Source organism: Punica granatum, chromosome 2 (assembly GCF_007655135.1).
Source record: "Punica granatum isolate Tunisia-2019 chromosome 2, ASM765513v2, whole genome shotgun sequence".
NCBI classification, from domain to species: Eukaryota; Viridiplantae; Streptophyta; class Magnoliopsida; order Myrtales; family Lythraceae; genus Punica; species Punica granatum.
In genome coordinates, this window is record NC_045128.1 from 13,715,213 (window position 1) to 13,735,339 (window position 20,127).

At 36.5% G+C, this 20,127-nt stretch overlaps 1 protein-coding gene and 1 long non-coding RNA gene across 9 annotated transcripts; both read left to right on the forward strand.

The window, feature by feature from the left end:
* The first annotated feature begins 5,777 nt into the window (after nt 1-5,777).
* LOC116196199 lies at nt 5,778-13,324 on the forward strand. Of its 6 annotated transcripts, none has more exons than XM_031525804.1 (9): nt 5,778-6,473; nt 6,664-7,838; nt 8,293-8,361; nt 8,471-8,599; nt 9,771-9,821; nt 9,987-10,127; nt 10,208-11,358; nt 11,733-12,194; nt 12,821-13,324. In XM_031525804.1, the coding sequence occupies exons 1-7, from the start codon at nt 6,308-6,310 to the stop codon at nt 11,213-11,215; spliced, it is 2,739 nt and encodes a 912-aa protein (XP_031381664.1). In that variant the 5' UTR covers nt 5,778-6,307; the 3' UTR covers nt 11,216-11,358; nt 11,733-12,194; nt 12,821-13,324. The 6 variants fall into 6 exon arrangements, with proteins under 6 accessions (XP_031381664.1, XP_031381666.1, XP_031381662.1 ...); XM_031525806.1 differs by lacking the exon at nt 12,821-13,324 and having other exon boundaries at nt 11,733-11,797; nt 11,902-12,233; XM_031525802.1 differs by lacking the exon at nt 12,821-13,324 and having other exon boundaries at nt 11,733-12,233.
* A 2,949-nt stretch (nt 13,325-16,273) lies between these two features.
* LOC116194277 lies at nt 16,274-19,269 on the forward strand. Of its 3 annotated transcripts, none has more exons than XR_004154392.1 (2): nt 16,274-17,547; nt 17,640-19,269. It is a non-coding gene; the product is annotated as an uncharacterized LOC116194277 (long non-coding RNA). The 3 variants fall into 3 exon arrangements; XR_004154394.1 differs by having other exon boundaries at nt 16,274-16,748; nt 17,501-19,269; XR_004154393.1 differs by having other exon boundaries at nt 16,274-16,748.
* Nucleotides 19,270-20,127: the final 858 nt, after the last annotated feature.

Genomic DNA, 20,127 nt, shown 5'->3' on the forward strand with positions numbered 1-20,127 from the left:
ATCTCGCCACAGTAAGTCCTACCACGACATTGACACCCAATCAGTAATGGGGATCCTCAACAAAATTCCATATAAGGTCTAAAAAATTTGTATAAATAAACATTTGGTAGTGTTTGGATCTAAGAGCCTGTACTTGTTGTGCATCATCAAGAGCTCCGGTTCATTCACGTTGTGCACAACAAACTTCTTGAACTTATTGGGAAGGTAGTGGCGGGTCTTCTTGTCCGACCATACCCGATGTTGGGCATCATGGTGCATTCCTTAAACTTCCTCCTCCCACACGAGTCAATACCCTTGGGCCTTCGCCAGTTTGGCTGCACTCACAGTTTATCATGGAACAGATAATCAACCAACAAGGCCCTAGGGGTTCAACTCGTAAGCAAAGATGACAAGTTGTTCAAAAGCAAACATCTTGTATTACATTTCACTATCGCAAATAGTTCTTCCTCGTAATGAATGGATAAAGCCTCACGGGATCATCAGCAGGTGAAAATAAGTTTCAACAAATTACTCGTACACATCATTTACATCACCCCGGTATCCTCAAGAACCGATGGTACTCAAATAAAACATATATGCTAGAGCTGCTACCACTAGAGGAGGCATCGCCGAGGAAGATAGCTCACAGAGGATGGATTCGCACCGGAGGATGGCCAGAGGAGGCACTGCCGGGGAAGAGAGGGTGCAGAGGATGGATTCCTACTAGATGATGGCCAGAAGAGCAGTAGGGGAAGAGAGCGCGCCGAGAATGGATTCGTACCAGTCTACTAGAGAATGGCCAGAGGAAGCGACCGCCAACTGCTAGGGTCTTGGAGAAGAGCTCGAAGCAGAGTCGGAGAGCTTGAAGGAGAGTCGGAGATCGAAGGACTGGGCAGTGGGCAGCCTTGGAGAGTCGGAGACAGAGGGGACTAGCAGAGTAGCATAGAAAATTTCGAGTTAGAAGCTCAACTCAAACACTGAGACACAACCACACTTTACTCTCTGTTTTTTTTTTTAAATATTATCATCCGGTTCCGGTCCCGGTTCTAGGTACCCTGTAGGTAGGGACCGAAACTGGAATCGGAAATCACCAATTCTTAATTTTCATACCCAGACCCTACCATGTTTCTAATTGGAATTACCCAGAACCTACCCGTTAGGATAGGGTCCAACCGGTTCTACCCTGTACCCATGCACACCCCTAGATTGTAAGTTCTAAAATAAATATAAAAGAATAGATGAAATACTTTTAGATATAGTAAAAATAAAAAAGTATTTGGAAATAATCTATTATTTTAATAATGAAAAATATATTATTTTTGCATGCATGTAATAAGTAATATGGATTTTAAAGATCAATATTTTAAATGGCATAACCTTTACACTTTTTGTTAAATTTGGCACAACCTTTAAAAATTGCCTAAAAAGCACAACTTTTAATTTTCATACCTAATCTAGCACGCCATTATATTTTTGACCAAAATTAATACCTTTGCTAACTTGATGCACATATTTGGCAGAAGGCGCATACATGGAATAAGCACATGTGGCACGAATTAGAAAGGTATGCCGGTTTTGGCACCAAATGAAAGGATGTGCCAAATTTGACACATTGTCTAGAGTTTGTGCCGAATTTGACACATTTGAGCCATGTGCTCTCCATTCACGTGTGCTCCGCATGCCAAATACATGCGCCATGTCAGTAAGATAGTCAATTTTGTACAAACATATAACGGCGTGCTATATTTGACACAAAAATGATAAGTTTGCATTTTAAGACAACTTTTAAAGGTTGTGCCAAATTGAACACAAAGTACAAATGTTGTGCCATTTAATATATTTTGCCACCATATTTTAATTGTAATATAAATTAGTTTACCATCCAATCTATCTTTATATTAGTAAAATTAACTTAAACCGCAATAAATGTTCATCAATTAATGCATTTGAAAAAGTATGAAAAGATAAAATTATTTTAAAATTATAAAAATAATATAATTTAAAATATTGAATACAAATAATAAAATTTGAAAACATTGAAATACTAACTAAAAAATACAATACTTTTTAAACAAAATTAAGAAAAAATGAATCATTAAAGTTAATTAAAATTTTAGAATTTGATTAGAAAAAAATATAATATTAAGAAATGAAGTATAGGAATAAAACTATATTGGACACTTTTAATTTTCTTATATTAATATTTGCATTTATATACAAAATTGATGATCATGTTAGAATATAAAATTTATATATATATAACTTATTATATTTAATATCACATTCAATACAAAATACATATATATATAATTAAAATAAGCTTGTGCATTGCATGAGACAATTAGTTGCAAAATTATTATTAAATCGTAAAACTTACTCTATTTGTAATTAATACTTACTTTTATTTTTGTTCAAAAGAAGTTATTTATTTTTATTAAAAATTATTGTTTCAAATTGCATTTAACAATAAAAAATTATACTCTGTTTGGATTCAAAGTTGAATTTTAAAATCTTACTTTAACTTAATTCTACTCACAACAAAACAAAATTCTACCCACAACAAAGCAAAATAACTCATACAGAGTCAAAGGGTGAGCCCCATTTATATCATTTTTTTTCAAAATCAAAATCACATAACTCATACAAAATCAAAAAGTAGGCCTCATACATAACAGTTTATACCACTCTTTTCAAAATCAAAATCTGATTTTAAAATGTTACTTACAAACCAAACGCAGCATTAATGTTCTCATTAATAAATTGATCTTTCTAAATGAGATTAATCAAATTACATGATAGTCGATATACGAAACTACCCGTGCAAAGCACGAGATAAAGCATTAGTATATTATATTTATGTAGAAAAAGTACAAAACCGCATTGTGGTTTAAGCTTGAGATAAATTGGATCATGTGATTTTTTTAAGAACTAATAATACTTTGTGGTTCACTTCGTGAGACATAATAGATCTCACCATTAATTTTTTCATCACTTTTGGTCCTCAGAATTTTCCTTTTGTCATTATTACCCTAAAATTTTTAATTTTTTTGCAATTTGATCCTAAAAATCGGGAAAAAGGGAGAAGGGGCTTGGGCCGTCGGTTGGCAATCCTGACCCTACCACCAAGGTTGTTGACACCCACAAAGGACTTCGAAAACCTCGAGGGTGGGGTCAGGGCCTTCGATTAGTGGCCCTAGCTCCGGAATTGATCGGGATCTCAAGTTCGAGATCCCGATTGATTCGGGGGTGGGGCCGCTGATTCCCGCCTCCATGGTCGCTGGCATCCATGAGTGCATACGACCTCAGTGGTGGGGTCGGGGTCGGCAACCGACGGCCTCAGGCCCTTCCCTTTTTTTTCCCTCGAGTTTTAGGATCAAATTGAAAAAAGTTGGAAGCTTGAGCATAATAATGACAAAAAGAAAAGTTTGAGGACCAAAAGTGATGAAAAAATTAATGGTGAGGTCCATTATATCTCACGAAATGAACCACGAGGTGTTCTTTGTCTCTCGAAAAACCATAGGATCCAATTTGTCGCAAGCTCAAACCACAAGGGGGTTTTTGTACTTTTCCCCATTTATATGTATATATATATAGTACAAAAACTACACTAAATAATAAATGCTATCAATGTACTAAATGTAAATATCATTAAATAAATAGTTAATTTCACTATACAGTATGATATTTTGAAAATTTTCATCACATAGCACATATCATTATAATTCACCAAATCGCATGATATTTTGAAATTTTTTCACAGCATAGCATGAAGCGTAATAATTTCACCCCATGGCACAAAATTTCAAAAAAATTTAATGAAGCGTAATAATTTTTTCACATTCGTTTTCTGTCAACGACCTCACAAAGTTCTCTCTTCTCTCTCTCTCGTCCACACATAGACATACATATATATACATCGGTAGGTCATTGACAGAAAACTAACGTCATGCTATGCCATGAGTTTTTTTTGAAATTTTATGCCGTACGATGAAATTATTGCGTTTCGTGCTACGCCGTAAAAAAATTTCAAAATGTCGTGCGATTTGGTGAAATTATAACGATATGTGTTATGTGGTGAAAATTTTCAAAATATCGTGTTGTATGGTGAAATTAACCCTTTCGTATATAAAATTGAAGTATGAATTACTAAAAATCACCTTTATAATAAAAAAATTGTCAAAATATTAAAATTAAGTATTTTAAATGAGGATATTCAAATATAATATTAGAAAATATTATATTAAAAAATTGTAAAATCAGGTTGCTATTTTTGAAGCAAATATATATAATGATCTCTGATAATATACAAATAATTAATTAAGAATATTTATTTTTAGGAATATTAATTAAATATTTATAAAGTAAATTAAATATGAGAATCAATCATAGAATTATCACTAAATCATTTAAAATTAGTCTAATGTCAACATATTGAAAATTATTCTTCAAACATAGAAAGTAATAATTAAAAATTCTTAACGTAATTTCATTTTTAACAATTGTGAATAATTATTATATGTCTATAGATCCGTGTAACGCACATGATTGAAAACTAGTTAGATACTAATTTGTGAGTAAACTTATTTATCACTTTTTTTTTGAAGTTGAACTTATTTTAAGAGGCCGAATTTGATTTTCATAATTGGATTTCAATGGATCAAATTGACATTCTTAATCCTTCTAATAAATTATTATAATATTTTAGCTTTATTAATGTTCAGATTATTTTAATTTTACTTATATATCTTATATATACTTCTATATCCATATCTAAATATATATATATATATATATATATATCTAATCTAATTTAATCCTATTATTTAAGTAAGAGTTGGATTTTTCACGTTTGTAGGATGTCTAAAATGTCAAAAATAACATTTTATTCTTACTTTAAATATCATATAATTCAAAATAGAATAGAAAAGTTGAAGAACAATAATATTGTCCATTTGATATTATTCTCCTCTTTCTTTTTCCTCATATGTGACATTTTCTTCTTATTTTTACTCTATTCTCTCCTAAGCTCTCAATTCCGCATTCTATAACTTTTTCATTTTTCAAATTTTGTCTTTGATACTACTTTTTCATTTTGAGGTATGCCTTCCCGTGTAATGCGATATACTCAAGTACTATCCTCAAAGGCAAAAAGTCCATATTGTAGTCGCTTTTCCTAAATTTCTAAGGTTTTACTTCATATCTCTCTCTTACACAATAACTACTGTCTTCTTCAATCGCCTCTTACAAATTTCCGCAAATAGAGTTTGCGTCAAACACAAAAGCAATTGCCCACACGTGAGCGAGGGCAAGTATCTCTCTATATATAAAGTTGACAACATCCTCATAACTTGGGTCAAATTGATAATTGGAACAAGTAAATAGGATTAAATTGGTATACAATTAATTCATACAAAATAATTTCATATATTATTTAAAATAATAAGTATTAAATTAAAAAAAGAAATTAAGTTCATCTATAATTAAAATAATTTAATCTATATTTCAGCTATATATAAACATGACTAGAACCTAATAAATAGGGTTGAACTGGTAAACAATCAATTAGCAAAAAATTTATCAATTGAGTAAATAGAAGAAATTTGTCAATTAAGTAAATATATAAAATAGTGATTCAAACCCTTTACGACACCACCGGCTCTTTTAACAATCCTTATCTATTGACCATTGGCTCTTTTAATATCGAACCGCTTGAATTAATCCATTCCGTTTAAAATTAATATAAAGGGAAAAATGTGGAATTTTTTAAATTACCCTAATTTAAATTTGTAGGGTATGACTCCAGAAAAATTACCAAAAGGCCACTATCTCAACCCTCTCCCCGGCCCTACCCTTTCGTCTTCCTCTACCCGTTGCCCCTGCTCGCCGTCAGCCCGAGTCCGCCGCTCTCGTCGTCATCCCGTCTCCGCCGTTAACTCGACTCCGCCACCTCCCGCTTCTTCTTCTTCCTCCCCTTTGCCTCGAGCTTTACTGAAGCGTGCTCACTCATGATACACAAGCCGCCGCCTCCCCCAGCTGCTCCTCCCCCTTCGTCCTCACCGGCTCCTCCCCGTCGCCGCCTCCTACTAGTTGCCATCTCTGCCAGTTCCTGCCCGTGTCCGCCCTCCGCCGCCTCCTGCTCGCAAAGTGCTTTCGTTTAAGCACGGGTCTCGGAGCGGTTGGTGTCATCCGATTTTTTTTTTTAAGGAACCGACCCGACTTGTCCCATGGCCACTCCCTGTGAGTCGGCGCCGAGAGGTCAAAACCCCGGAAGGAGGTTTTAGCTGAGTCGGCGAAACTCACAATAGTCAAGAACTTCCCTCGACCAACAATGGAAGATGCCCAGCCGCAATCCCCGAGACGCGGTTTTCTTCCTCGCCGGAGGTCTCCCCTGAAGAGCCAAACCTACAGAACCCTCTCCCGGATCCTCTCCCTGTTCGACGACCAGAACCAACCCCCTCGTGTCGTTAAGTTCGTCCCCTATCAGCTGCCCCCAGGTAACGTTTTCGTGCGGTGGTCGTTTTCAGTGAATTGCTTAAATTTGAATTTTGTGGAGATTGTGATAGGAAAGATTGCGGCTTGCAAATATTTATGCAGTGGGATCGTGTCACTATGCCATGGGTTTTTGAAGGGACTGCTTGTTGCTAACCGACCAATTTAAATTGTGTTCTTTCTTGTCCTTCACAGGGTCCCTTACCCTCGATGATTTTGTCCTCAATGATGCTACTGAAAATACCGAGCATGGAACCTGTGATGAGGGTAAGATGGGAGACGCAGATGTCGAGAAGAAGGATAATTTTTACGAAGAGAAAGGTGGAGCTGTCGAAGAGAGCTTTGGGTTGTCAGAAAGAGGGCCTAATGACACTCAAATGGCACTTAGTAGGATAGCTGATCTAATGAGTATGAATGAGGAAGAACCTGGAGATCTGTCAAAGCAAAAGGAAAATAATGCCGAGAGGACCACTGATGTGGTAAGTTTGGAAGATAATGCTTCCAATCGGGAGCAAATGATTGTAGATGAGTTCAAGTCCATTGTGGACAGAGATTTTGGACCTGTTCAAGATGATAGTAGCATTGAAAATAACGCGGTATGTTTAGATAAGACCCCTTGTGGTGATGGCACTGTTGAGCTGGAGAGACAACACGAAGAGCAGTCTGGTTATAAACAGAATGTCGTGAATGAATTCAAAGAAGTGGCTCTGATGCTACAAGATGGAGAACACTTGGGTCAAAAAGGTTCTGAGGACTTGTGCTCGTCTCCTAGCAATAATGCGTTGGCTCCTCAACCCAAAGAGAGTGAAGTAATTGAGAGTTCATTTCCAAGGGACAACATGTTGGGTGCAGATATAGCAGTACAGCACAACGATTCTGTAGCTTCTGGTGATACTCTGTTGGCTCCCATTCCAATGGTTGTGGATGATCAAATGGAGGAAGGAGAACTTTCTGATAGCTTTGAAACTGAAGTTCCAGCTCCTGCGCATTCAGAGAATTCTCAGGTGCCAGATGAAAAGCTTGGCAACAGGCAAGTATCTGAAGCAATTGTCCAAGGGGTTGATGCATCTGCCTATTCCTTGGGCATAAAATCTAATACTAATGATCACAGAGAAGGGTGTGTCAAGGAAACTGATGGGGGCAATGTTGGTACTAAAGATGATTTGGATTCTTGTGAAAACGCAAGATGTCTAGAGGCCCAAGGAGTTGATAGGCGTGATAATTTCATTGAAGATGGAAAAAATGAACCGCAGCAGCCAGCAGCAAAGGAAGGTGCTGGGATGCCAGCAACACGTTCCAATGATCTAGTATTTTATGGAGACATTTTAGAGGAAAAGGAAATTGCAGATGAAGGGTTTACTCCTGAGAAGGTATGTTTCCAACTCTTCCTATTTCCCCAACATTTTACTGTTGTTGATGTTTCCACCTAGGGTAGCAGTTGGCTGTTCCCGTTTAGTTGATTATTATTTGTGTTATCATTATTATTAGTGTTAGTGCGGTTCTATTTTAATTTTAATCTAATGAGTTAATCCATCTTGAGCCCATGAATACTTCACATGCACATGCATCCAACAATGTCTATGTGCAAGAGCACATGTAGAAGCCTTAACAAGGGCTTTGCATGCTAATGTATATTTGACACGTGACCTTTAAACTGTCTACGAGCTGAAGATTCCCTTTCTCACTCATTCTTCCACTCTTATATTGTTTTGAGAGGAAATTTTGGAGAGATAATATAGCTACTTGTAACTTTCTGTTGGAATTTATAGTCATAAGTTTCTTCACAAAATAGTTATTGATACTATATGGTGCTGGCTTGTGAAGCAGGACATTGATGTCCCCAAGAAAAGGAAACGGGGTCCTTGCTCTCAAGAGCGTAAAGAAAAGAAGAAGGTAAAGCTTGTTTCTTGTTTCATGCTCTGTACTAGCAAGATATTGGCTTACGATCTTTTCATTTTTTTTTTAATATGATATATCGACTGAGTGATGAGCTTTGTTACAGAAAAAAGAAAGAAAGAAGAGAGCCATGAAGAACAAAGAGCTTGGTGTGAAAAGGTTGAAATTGCAGCCAGTACAGATGCCGAAAAAGATACCACTCTGCCGCCATTATATCCATGGAAGGTGCCAGGAGGTATGATTATCTGGATCGCTTCATTTGTTCATGTCTTGAGTATGTTCAACCATATCTAAGCTTCATTTGGCCTACATCTTTGGTCTGTTCATTTGTCTTACATCTTGAGTATGGTCCACTAGTTGCACTTTGGGAGGTTGTTGAAGTTAATTATGTCTGCAATTTCCTTACATGAAGAATTTTACATTCTTTTTTATTTTATTTTATTGGAGTGTCATCATCTGTTCCACTGGAAGTCTTTAGGTGCTTGTAACTCTGCCTTGCACAAGAAACTTGGCCCAAACAGATCCTTTAGTATATCCTTCCACATGCGATAGTCCTGTTATATCCTGTCTGGAACTACTTGGCTGAACGATTTTGTTCAAGAAATTTTTGCAGTGCCGTAACATATCCAATTGATTTCATCCTGGATTTCAGCTAATTCTTGTTAAAATGGTATTGCCTAAGTTTTCCATTGAATGATTTTGGGCTCCATACTGTTTAATATTTTTTTGCCTTGCTGTTTGGAACCAGAATTGATTGGAAAGTAGTCAACAATTTTGTGAGTGGTTAATTGGACACTTCAATTTGATCTAACACTAGTATATCATATTAAGTGGACATGATATGCAAGGAATAACATTCAATTTCAATCTTGGTCTTGGAATTGGATTGAGTATACTAGACTAGGTAATGTTATCTTTCTGATGAATGGACTATGGGGTATCCACAATGAGATATTTGCGCTGTGTTTCCAGCCGTGGAAATCATATTCATGGAGGACGATTTTATTTCAGTGGTAATCGGTGCTAAGTAAAAAATCATGGTAGTGAAGTTTTTACTGCTGGCTAGAGCCTTGCAGAGGTTTACTAGAGATAATGTTCACTCCAGTTTAATATTAGAGAAGTTTGCAAGCTGAAAAGATTAGGCTAGGATTTAATGTTATATGTACTACATGACATTTCTGTAATTGAAGGCATGGGATTTATATAACTCAGTGCTCTTTGTACTTGGTGTAATGCTCCTGGATCCTTGGAGTATTTTAGGAGCCCCATCAATTTATCTATTTCTTGTTTATTTTGTCTGAATTTAGTGATTGACTATTATGTGCTAGAGTTGTCTAAATTTTTCTCAGTTTATGTCGTTCCTTTTTCCCATAGGCTAACCATTCATGCTTTTTCATCTTTAACAGGGAGAGAAATGCAAGTTTTCACATGATACAGTGCCTATCACAAAGTCCACGGTATGAGCAATATTGCCTTTTATTTTGGATGTGCTTTTTTTTCTATCTTTGTATTGATTTATAGGTTATGCCTTATTTTTCTAGGAGTAATCCCGGAGTATAACCCATTGGATAAAACCCTGTTTTCCCTGCATCTCCTTTTAACATTCATATCTCATGCTGCAGCCTTGTTGTTACTTTGCACGCCGTTCGTGCATGAAAGGAGACAACTGTCCATTCGATCATCAGCTCTCTAACTATCCTTGTACCAAATTTGCGTCGGAAGGCTTTTGCAGCAGAGGTGACAGCTGCCTGTTTTCACACAAGGTATCTTTGCTACAAATTTCTCTTTTTTGTCTCATGAGTTGCTTATTATTTGTATATTTCATCAGCATATTTAACTTCAGGTTCTACCAAAGGACTCCACTTCTGCTAAGATGAACGCTTCGGGACCCGAATCAAGGCCTCCGTCTAAGACCAATGATGCGAGTACCATAAAAAGACCAGATATAAATAGTCCCTCTGGTAGAGCTGCTGGTGCAGTATTGGAAAATCTTGGAATTTCTTTCAAGAGCATGGACCAGATTATAGCAAGCTCTCTCGGAAAAGCACAAGTTCAGAAATCCAATATTGGTTCCCATCCTGTAAAGGATCTAACAGTAACTCCTGCCATAAAGTCAGGACAGAGCAACTCATCTTTGAAAGGGAGGGACGAAGGCAGACTGAAAAATCAGGCAAAAGAGAGTTCCTCAACAGGCATGGTGGAGGAGACTAATGAGAGTATGAAGACTTCACCATCGGTGGCATCGAGAGGAATAAATTTTCTATCTTTTGCTAGGTCTTCATCCAACAATGCCAATACTGGACTTCCAAAATCAGGCAATACAATTACAGATAAGCAAGTTAAAGCTGATAATCAGACCCTGCAAAATGGGTTGGAAAAGGTTTTTGGGTCACACAAAACACCGGCAAGAGCTCAGGTGATGGGATCTGAGGAACTTAATAATATCGTTTCTGTGAAGATTCCACAGAATGATGCCGGTACTAGGAAAGATGCTACTTCTCCCAGGACAGGTGATAGATCCACTCAAGGGGAGCAAATGAATAAGCTTCAGAACTCAAGTGTCAAGGCTTGTAACATGCCAACTTTTCCAGTGATTACTCGTCAACGAGCAGAGAGCTCGACTCCTTCGCCTTACAAGAGCATGTCTAACTCGACTCAGAAGGTGCTGTCTTCAACCCTAGCATTTGCAGCAAGGTGTGAGAAGGAGATGATGATGAAGAGTCGCTCTTCTGGAGATCATGCTACCTGTTCTTCGACCAGTAAGGAAACAGCCAATGGAGCCAACTGCAATGACACTGCGAGAGCTCAAAAGATTTTGGATTTCCTGTCCAGCATCGGCAAGAAAAAGTAGCAGAGATCTGATTTTGCTAAATGTTGAAGGAAGGGGACATGGTTTTTTCCTCTTCAGTGTATATTTATTATGATGTAGGAAGAAGCAACTCGTAATCTGATGTCAGTCACTTTTGATCAAGGCTGACCCCAATGTTCTATCAGGTTTGTTAGTTTTTCGACTTGATTTTTGCCTTATTTATTACAGGGTGCTCTTTCTTTTTATTAGAATGTGGTTCTTGGGTCAGGTTACTGGTCGGTTACCCCTATAAACTGTGCTGAGTGCAACTAACTGCAGGATTGGTTCAACTGTTTTTGATACACGATGTCTCATGTGTCTGAGAGTGGTCGATTCCTTAGTGAGCTTTCAGTTCCAGTACTCTGATTGTTGTCCAATGTGGAAAGCTGTAGAATGCAATAGATCTATTTTGGTCCGCTGCTGTCATTGTCTACACGATCAGTAAATGTCAATACTGGGACCTTAAACAGCCTTTAGAGCTTCTGCGAACTAATGTTGGCAGAATTTATGCTGTATGCAGAGGAGGCCGATGGTCTTGGTCATCACTCTTGCAAGAATAGCGGATGGTTTTGTTCTAAGATTCAAGTCGGGTGAAATGCTTTTGCTTTAGTCACCTTTTACGGGTTTATCATTTAAAGAAGCTGACGTTGCTTGGAGAAGCTGCCAATCTACTGCAATTGCTGTTGCAGGTTGATCTCCGTGGCGCACGCACGCGTGTGATTTTTTCTGCATTTCATGAGTACTCCCTGCAGAAAGTTGTATTGAGATTCTGAGCACTGACGCGATCGTTCATGATCCTGCACTTGCAACGTTGAGGGAATACGGGATCGTGTCTTGAGGCGACAAGTGCGCACTCTTATCAGGTCGATTAGAGGCTTTGGGAGATTGAGTAATTGTTGGACCAGGCCTAATGCTTTCAGTTTGACTGATAATGTGCTGTGCATGGTCATTGATATCATCAAATTGGTGAATGTAGCAGTTGGTAAGAAGTAGAAGGATGAATCCATTATATTCAAAGTAATTTACAAATTTGTCCGTGGGAATTTCATCAAAATAATAAATAAATAAATAAATAAATATATATATATATATATAATATGATATGTGTGTATTTAAAAAGGTATAATGACCTAAAATGCCGTCAACCACCCGTCTTTTTTTTTATTTAATTATTATTATTTTTGGGTTTTTTTTTTGGGGGGGGGGGGGGGGGGGGACACCACCGGTCCCCTCCACCTTATCCTCCGATTCAGGTCCTTTTTTTTAAATTCATTTTTAATTTTTAGAATAATTTTTATTAAATAAAATTGTGGGGTCAACTCGTCCATTCATATTGTGTCGCATGGTATCGTTAAGTCTAAATTAACCATTATAGTTAAAATGAGCGAAAGGATTAATGTTGTGTTAAATGTGCAATTAAAATAATAGGATGCGTTTTCTACATAATTTCTGAAAAATTGTGCTTTTTAGAGTCATTATCCTTTTAAAAAATGTGGTCCTTTCACCTTTGACGGCATATATATATATATATATATATTTCTGTATATAAATAATATATATAACATAATACTAATCCATAAATAAAGTACAACATGGTACTTTACACAGGACAAGAAGAGAGGAGAGCCATGGCAGGGTACGCAGCGGCGGATATAAAACAGTCGGCAGGGGATCTTTTCTGGATGAATCGCAGAGGATCAAATCAAAGCTAGCAAATGTCCGGAATAATGCGACGACAAACCAAGGGGAATTATATCTTTATCCTTCCTTAGGGGGAATTAACGGCGGAGGGCGGTGGGTTCGTGGGTTTTTTCCCCGCCGGGTGCCTAATGAAGACAAAACAAAACACCTTTTCGGAAGAAATCGATAATTCATCGGAACGCGGTAAAAGTTGTTTCGGCTCGTGTTGTGCGTGGGTCTGTGTGATTATAACGGTGGAGACATGTATATCCCGTCCATATTCATGTATGGATTAATTTCGATATATTTATATGTATTTAAAGTAGGCTATTCAAGTCTGTGCAATGAGGAGTTTCCGTTCGCGTGATGTGAGTCTATCATGTAAGATTCTAGAGCAATTTCTCAACTCATGATTGAGTATTTTTTCATTTATCTTCTTTAATTTAATAACTCATCGAAAGTGATTAATAAAAAAATTAAAGAATGTGAGAGATAAGCATAAGTTTATTAGTATTAAAGTGGTAGAAACATGATTAGACGTGTCAATTGTCTTGTATTTGAAACTTTTCATTCAACTTTTTTTATTTATTTTTACTAACCTTTTTTTTCATATTTTATATTTGAATAAAGACACTTTTAATGTGCACTTGACACCGATAATTTTACTTAAGTGGTAATTTATCAATGGTTGCAAATTAAAATTATTTAAAAAGTAAAAGAAAAATTAGAAATTAAAATAAAATAAATTAATTTGATCTTAAAAAATAACACCGAGGGGCTGGATAGTCGCTGAGAGAGGGATCAGATCAGTGGCTCCCCCCTCTGAGCCCTTGCAAAATGACGCATATATTATATATCCCATATATTATATTGATATGAAACTTTTAAGATAAGAATTGCAAATATGTAACTTCTACTATTACAAAATGTACGGATTGTCCAATTTTTTAAATACTATACTCAAAATATGTATTATTTAATAAAACTATTCATATGGGAAGTTCTATTGGATTTAGCATTATACCGTATATTGTTTCTGAATGAATATCTACAAATACAAATGTATTACAAATAAATTTAAAAGTTTCTATTAAAAAAGAGTAACATATAACAATAACAAATCTATACTCTCAATCAATGTTACATCTACTAAATATAATACTACATATAAGGCATAAACATAATAAGTCATAGAAACATAAAGATTTTATTTATTTATTTACAACAAATCAACAAAAAAAAATCGCAATTTTGTGTCAATTTTTTAAAATCTGAAACATCCTTTCAATACTTGTAATTTCAATTTTGTGTCAATTTTAGCATAAAGTCAATTTTAATTTTAACATCCAAAATTGACGAAAAATTTAATATGATTCATTGATAGAGTATTGTAAGCTCAAATTAATATATATCTATACATATATACAATATATAAAAGTGAGAAGCTCCATTTAGCGTTTTTCAATTTTTACATTTCAAAAATACCCTACTATTTTAGATAAAATTCCATAATTAACCTTATGTTTCTGGATTTTTACATTCCAAAAATACCCTTCCATTTTATCACCGTTCAATTCCCTTTCGCTAATTCGTTCCCACTGCCCTTGACTTTTATGTCTACTAAAAATTATAAAACTGCCCCAAGTAGTGTCTCTTCATATTAAAAAGAGAAAGGTATATAAAGAAAGTCCTATATTATCAAGCGTGCCTCCGCCTTGTGCCCCCACCGCATGCTAATATATATATATTATGAAGATTCTAGAGCGATTGGCTATCAAAAATGATTATCACGATTGTTTTTTTCTGACCATTAGATTCCCTCACATCAGATCCTGATCATACACGTGTTTTAAATTTTTATAACTTAAGATTCGCCATTCATAATTTGATTATCGATATTTTCAATCACGCATCTTCTCGTCGATGTTCGATCTCGCCTGTGAGCGAGCTGAATCCACTTCGATATTAAACCAAATTGAAATGCACCAGTTCAATCAAATAAAAAATAATTTAATTACTAAAATACGAAATAATAAACAAACACAATGTTTGTCTCTTTTCTTACTCTCCCAATTGAACGAGAATCAAATCCCCCGAATCGAAAGAAAAACTTCATTGAAATCAAATCCCTATTAAAAAAAAAAAAATCAATCTCGGCGATGCTCGGCACCGCCACTTGACCCCGCACCCTTTCCGCAGCTCTGCCTCCAGCCTGCTCCGAGCCCGACTCCTCCCCCTTCCTCCCTTTCCCTCCCCCTTCCTCCCCTTCCCTCCTGGCCTGACAGTTCGGTAAAGCCTACCTGAGAAAGCTCGAGTCAAGCAACTCCACAACCTCGAGGTTGTGAATTATTATTGAATTGGTGTACAGACAAAAGGGAATTTGTTGTACAGAATATATTATAGTTATTTGCTATGTGAAGATATCGGTGATCTTTGGTAAAACATTGTTCCCGAATTTTTCAGAAAATCCAGATGATTGGAGCCATTCTTTTCTTCAGCCGGGCTTGGTTTCTGGATCAATTTCTAAAATGATGTTTGCTTCCACTTCATTTTTCGCATTTTTTTAAAAAAAAACTCTAGGCCTAGCTGGCACCATGAGCTTGGACTAGGCCTAATCTTGAAGCACGGTGCAAACGAAACAAATCTGGAGAGGAAAAAAAAATGTGAAATTTGATGAATTTTTTAAATGTAATTTGGCCTTCAAATTGAGATGGGTTGTTGCTTCGGCCGGTAGTTTGGAGTTCCCGATTATCACTGGGGGCGGTGCCACGAGCTTCATCAGTACTCAATAAGCGGAAGAGTTGCTTGACTCTAGCTTTCCTTGGTACACTTACCGCGCTGTGAGGCGGGGAGGAAGGGGGAGGAGTCACGCTCGCAGCGGGCTGGAGGCAGCCACCAAAGCGTGGGGCAATGAGAGGTGTGCCAAGCATCCACGATATTGAATTTTTCTTTTAGTTTTTGGATTTGACGAGATTGATTTTTTCATTTAATTTGAGGGATTTGATTCTTGTTCAATGAGAAGAGTATGAACAAAGACAAACATTTTAGTGTTTGTTTAGTGTCTATTTTTTTAGTAATTAAATTATTTTTATTTGATTTAACTGTGTATTTCGATTCGATTTAATATCGAAGCGGATTCAGCTTATTCATAAGTGAGACCGAGCGTCGACGAGAAGATGCATTATTGCAAATATCGATAGTCAGATTATGAGAGGTGAATTTTAAAGTATAAAAGTCTATGACATATGTGCTGCCATGATCTTATATAAAAAAAGATCTATTGACTGCGAAAAAAATAATCATGATGGTTGTTTTTATTACCAACTGTGGTAACATCATCCATAGATATTATACACGATTAAACTGAGTAGAGTCAGCCGTTCCAAACCGCCCGAGTCCCCATCAGAGCCCTCTCTCTCCAAGCCCATCGCTGCTCCATCTTGCTTTTCGCCTACTTCCCTGGCCTGCCACTTCACCTTCAGCACTCGCGAGGGTCCACACCACCTTCTTCGCCACCGGCTTCACCACCAGCATGCTCTTCCGCTTGCTCCAAGACGTGCAGCTACACCGAAGTGCCGGTGTGAATTGCTTCTTCCTACCAAGCCCGGCGACCCCATTCAACCAGTTCATGGCTTTTCGTCGATCGCTGTCGCGTCTGTTTTTTTATCGTGACTGTAATAATGCTTCATACACATGGAGCGCCCACTCTCCTTTCCGCTCTATTCCCGGTTTACTGACCGAAATTGTTTTCTGTTTCCATGTACTGTGGGCAGGCTGAACGCCTGTTATAGTCTTCCTCTGCTCCATGGAGCAACCTGAATTGTTTGCAGACGTTCAACTGTCTTATGGCCTTCAGGTGACATCTTGTTCTCCATTTTTATACCGTCATTTTGGTTTGTTAGTCAACGCCATTGTCTCTGATTTTCTATTGATACTTGATCTATTTTAGGACCTTGAAGTGTAACTTTGCTCTTCTTTCAAAGTATTGCTTGCATTCATGAAATTAACGTTGTAAACAGAGCCCTGAGTTCTCTGCCCTCCACATGTTTCGCATAATGTTCTCTTGATTGTTGTACTTAAATTATGACTACGTCCCTTTTCAATAAAGGAATTTCTTACAAGACCTTTTGACACAATATACTTTGGATATGTTCACGGATCATGATTCTGTCCATACTAATGTGTATTTAGTTATTTCTGTCCCCAAGTGATTTCTTTTTGGCAACGAAATAAACAGAGGCATTATAGAAGTGCTTAACTTTTGAGCCGTATTATAATATTCTGTGCTCAATTTGGTGACCACTATATTTGTACAAACATTATTTGCTGATGATAGCCTCGTGACAGATAGCCTGAGCATTAAAGTATGGAAATTATTGGATCTTTCCAGCCTTAAAAGATTATCAGAATTGCATTCATTTAACACAAAATTTTGGTCACATTTCATATTCTCCGATAGTGCATATAAAGAACTTTCCTTCATGGCCTTTTTCCTGGTAGAGGTAGTCCATGATCCTCACTTGGGTTTGTTATTGACGGATTGTTTGATGAAGTTAACTTGTAGATAAATGGTTTTCCATATGCTTTTCATTGGCTTTGTCCTTTCAGAAAGGGAGGGCGTGAGTGTGGGTGCCTCCCAGTTTTCGCAGGGGCAGGTTGTGATCTTGCTGGGTTATAACCTGTCATTTTATTACTAAGGGTTCTCCTCTGTTGTGGTTAAATATTGAGAACCGGGTCCCTTTTGTAGGTTATGAAAAAGTCTGTGGCCATTATCTATGCTGTTGCGTGCATGCTATTCTACATAAAATGGCTCAAGTAAAATACGTCTCCAGCCATGTTCTGTGCTATTCTACATGCAACCATGGTAATTTTGAGATCATGCTCTGGTACTTTCTGGGTTAAAGTATTATATGTAAAGCTTGGTACTTGCAGTGTGTACAAGAATAATGTCAAGCGGAGTGAGCCTCCTGAGGGGTTTTGTAAAAGGAAAGCTACAATAATAGTAGAGAGCCCTAACGGATTGAGCCTCTGGTTGCTCAAAGCTATTTGATATGGAATAAAAAAGTGGTCCATTTTTCAAGCTTCTTTAACGATAATTTTGGCTTTCTATAAATGGGGCATTCAAGTATCTTATATAGCTTAAATTCGCTCTATCTCAGTGCTTGATCTTTTCTGCAGCTAAATCCAAAAGTACAAGTTTGATTTTCTTCTTTACCTATTAGCGTAAGTTGCTTTTGCTTGTTAGGGAGTCCAAGTAACGCGACTTACAGTTTTCAACTTCTGTTGGACAAAACCATGGGTTTAAGACACTCGCTAATTTTTCACATCCATAGTCAATAGTTTTCTCTTTTGCTTTATGTGCTTGCTATTATTTCGTGAACTGCTATGCCATTACTTACCCTTGCTTTTTGCTAAAGAAACTACTACTACCACAACCATGTAACGATGATATAAGGTTAAGGAAATCACTGATCTTACAGTTGATTTATTCATTGGTTTTGCCTAGGCCTCATTGCTTTTTCATGGTTCGTTGGTGTTCGGTCATACCATATTATCTTTCACTTTCACGCCATTTGATTGATCATACCATATTATCTTTCACTTTTGCATAGGCCTCATTGCTTTTTTTAGTATGACTCCATGAGTGGAATTCGGGATGGTTTAAAGCTTATCTCCAATTTGGATTTTTTTTTTTGGGTATCGGTCTTATCCAACCATTGAGGATGGGTCCGATGATGGCCCTTTGATCCCAGCAATACAATGTTTTACACTAGGTATGCTGATTATACAATATAAATTAAAAAAACTGCTCCAAAGTGTGATATGTTGATAAGAGATTTTTAACTTTTAGTTCGTGGAGCTGCTTATAAATTGGTTATTATCCTAAATAGTTTTGGTTAGTTCTCTTTTTACCTAATTAATTGAACCTGATCTTTTTTATAAGGCAGAAAGAAATATAATGACATCAGCTTTGTTGCCTTTTTTCATGGCCTATGTTCAATACTTTTGTTGTTGTTGGTCAGCTTATAAAAAATGGTTGTGGCTTTTATGTTTCAATGGAGATTGTTCATTATTTTTATGGATGTATTGGCTTAAAAATGAACTATTATTCTTGGCCTTTAGCTCTAGATACAATAATATAAATGAGACTGTGATGTAAAAAGTAGAGAATTAATTCATACGTGAGGCAGCAATACCAATTTTGGAAGGTTATGAAACAGCTTGAATAATTTATGTAGGGGGGGGGGGGGATTGGGGGAGAGGCCATGACCTGTTTCTTCCAACCTTTTTTGGGATTACAAGAAGAGAGGATCATAAACGAAGTCTTTGAATTGCACCGGCAGAGCAAGATATAACAATGTTAAGTTTAGGACTCATTTTTTTTTTGTTGTAATTTTAATTTTTACCGTATTACCTGGATCCATCATAATAAGCCGAATAAAGAAACATTCCTTTAAGTAAAGGAAAAAAAAAATGTTTTTATATTTTGTCCCATCATTCGTTGTAGATTTCATACTGATTATAAAACAAGCAAAAGTAAGGCATGTTTAAAGGCACGTGCCCTAGTATATTTAAAATATGAGAAGATACAAAATAAAAACATATATAATAGACTGACCGATGATTTTTCTCATTTTGTAGAGAAAAATCGATCGACTGATGATTTTTGTCATTTCCTAGAGATAAATCGATCGTCTGATGATTTTTGTTGACATATTGAGCATAGTAAAATGTAATATTGTCAATTTTCTTGAGATATCTATTATGCAATACATATGTGCATACATATGAAATTTTGTGTAACTAAACGAACAGGCCGCGCATGTATGCCCAGCCAAGAGGAACTATAGAAACAAAATCATGAAGAATGACTCCCGCTCTGAAGTTAGATCGATTTGTAGTGCAATGTTGCTGCAATTGTTGACTCCCACACATTCGAGCAATACAGTCAACATCTAGCTTTGGTCGTTTACAAAATCAAATTTCACTTAACTTTACTTTACTCTACTTTTCTCTCAATTCAATAACACAACCACTACTTTTCTATATTTTTTTCAAATTCTCTCTCATATTTTTTATTATATATTATTTAAATTAATTTTTAACACCAAATTTTCTCAACTATTCAATATTGTTTTCCTCAATTTAACAACGCAATCATTACTTTTTAAATTTTTTCTTTAAATTCTCTCACATACTTTTTCCAACTACTTTTTATCTTAATTTTATCAAAT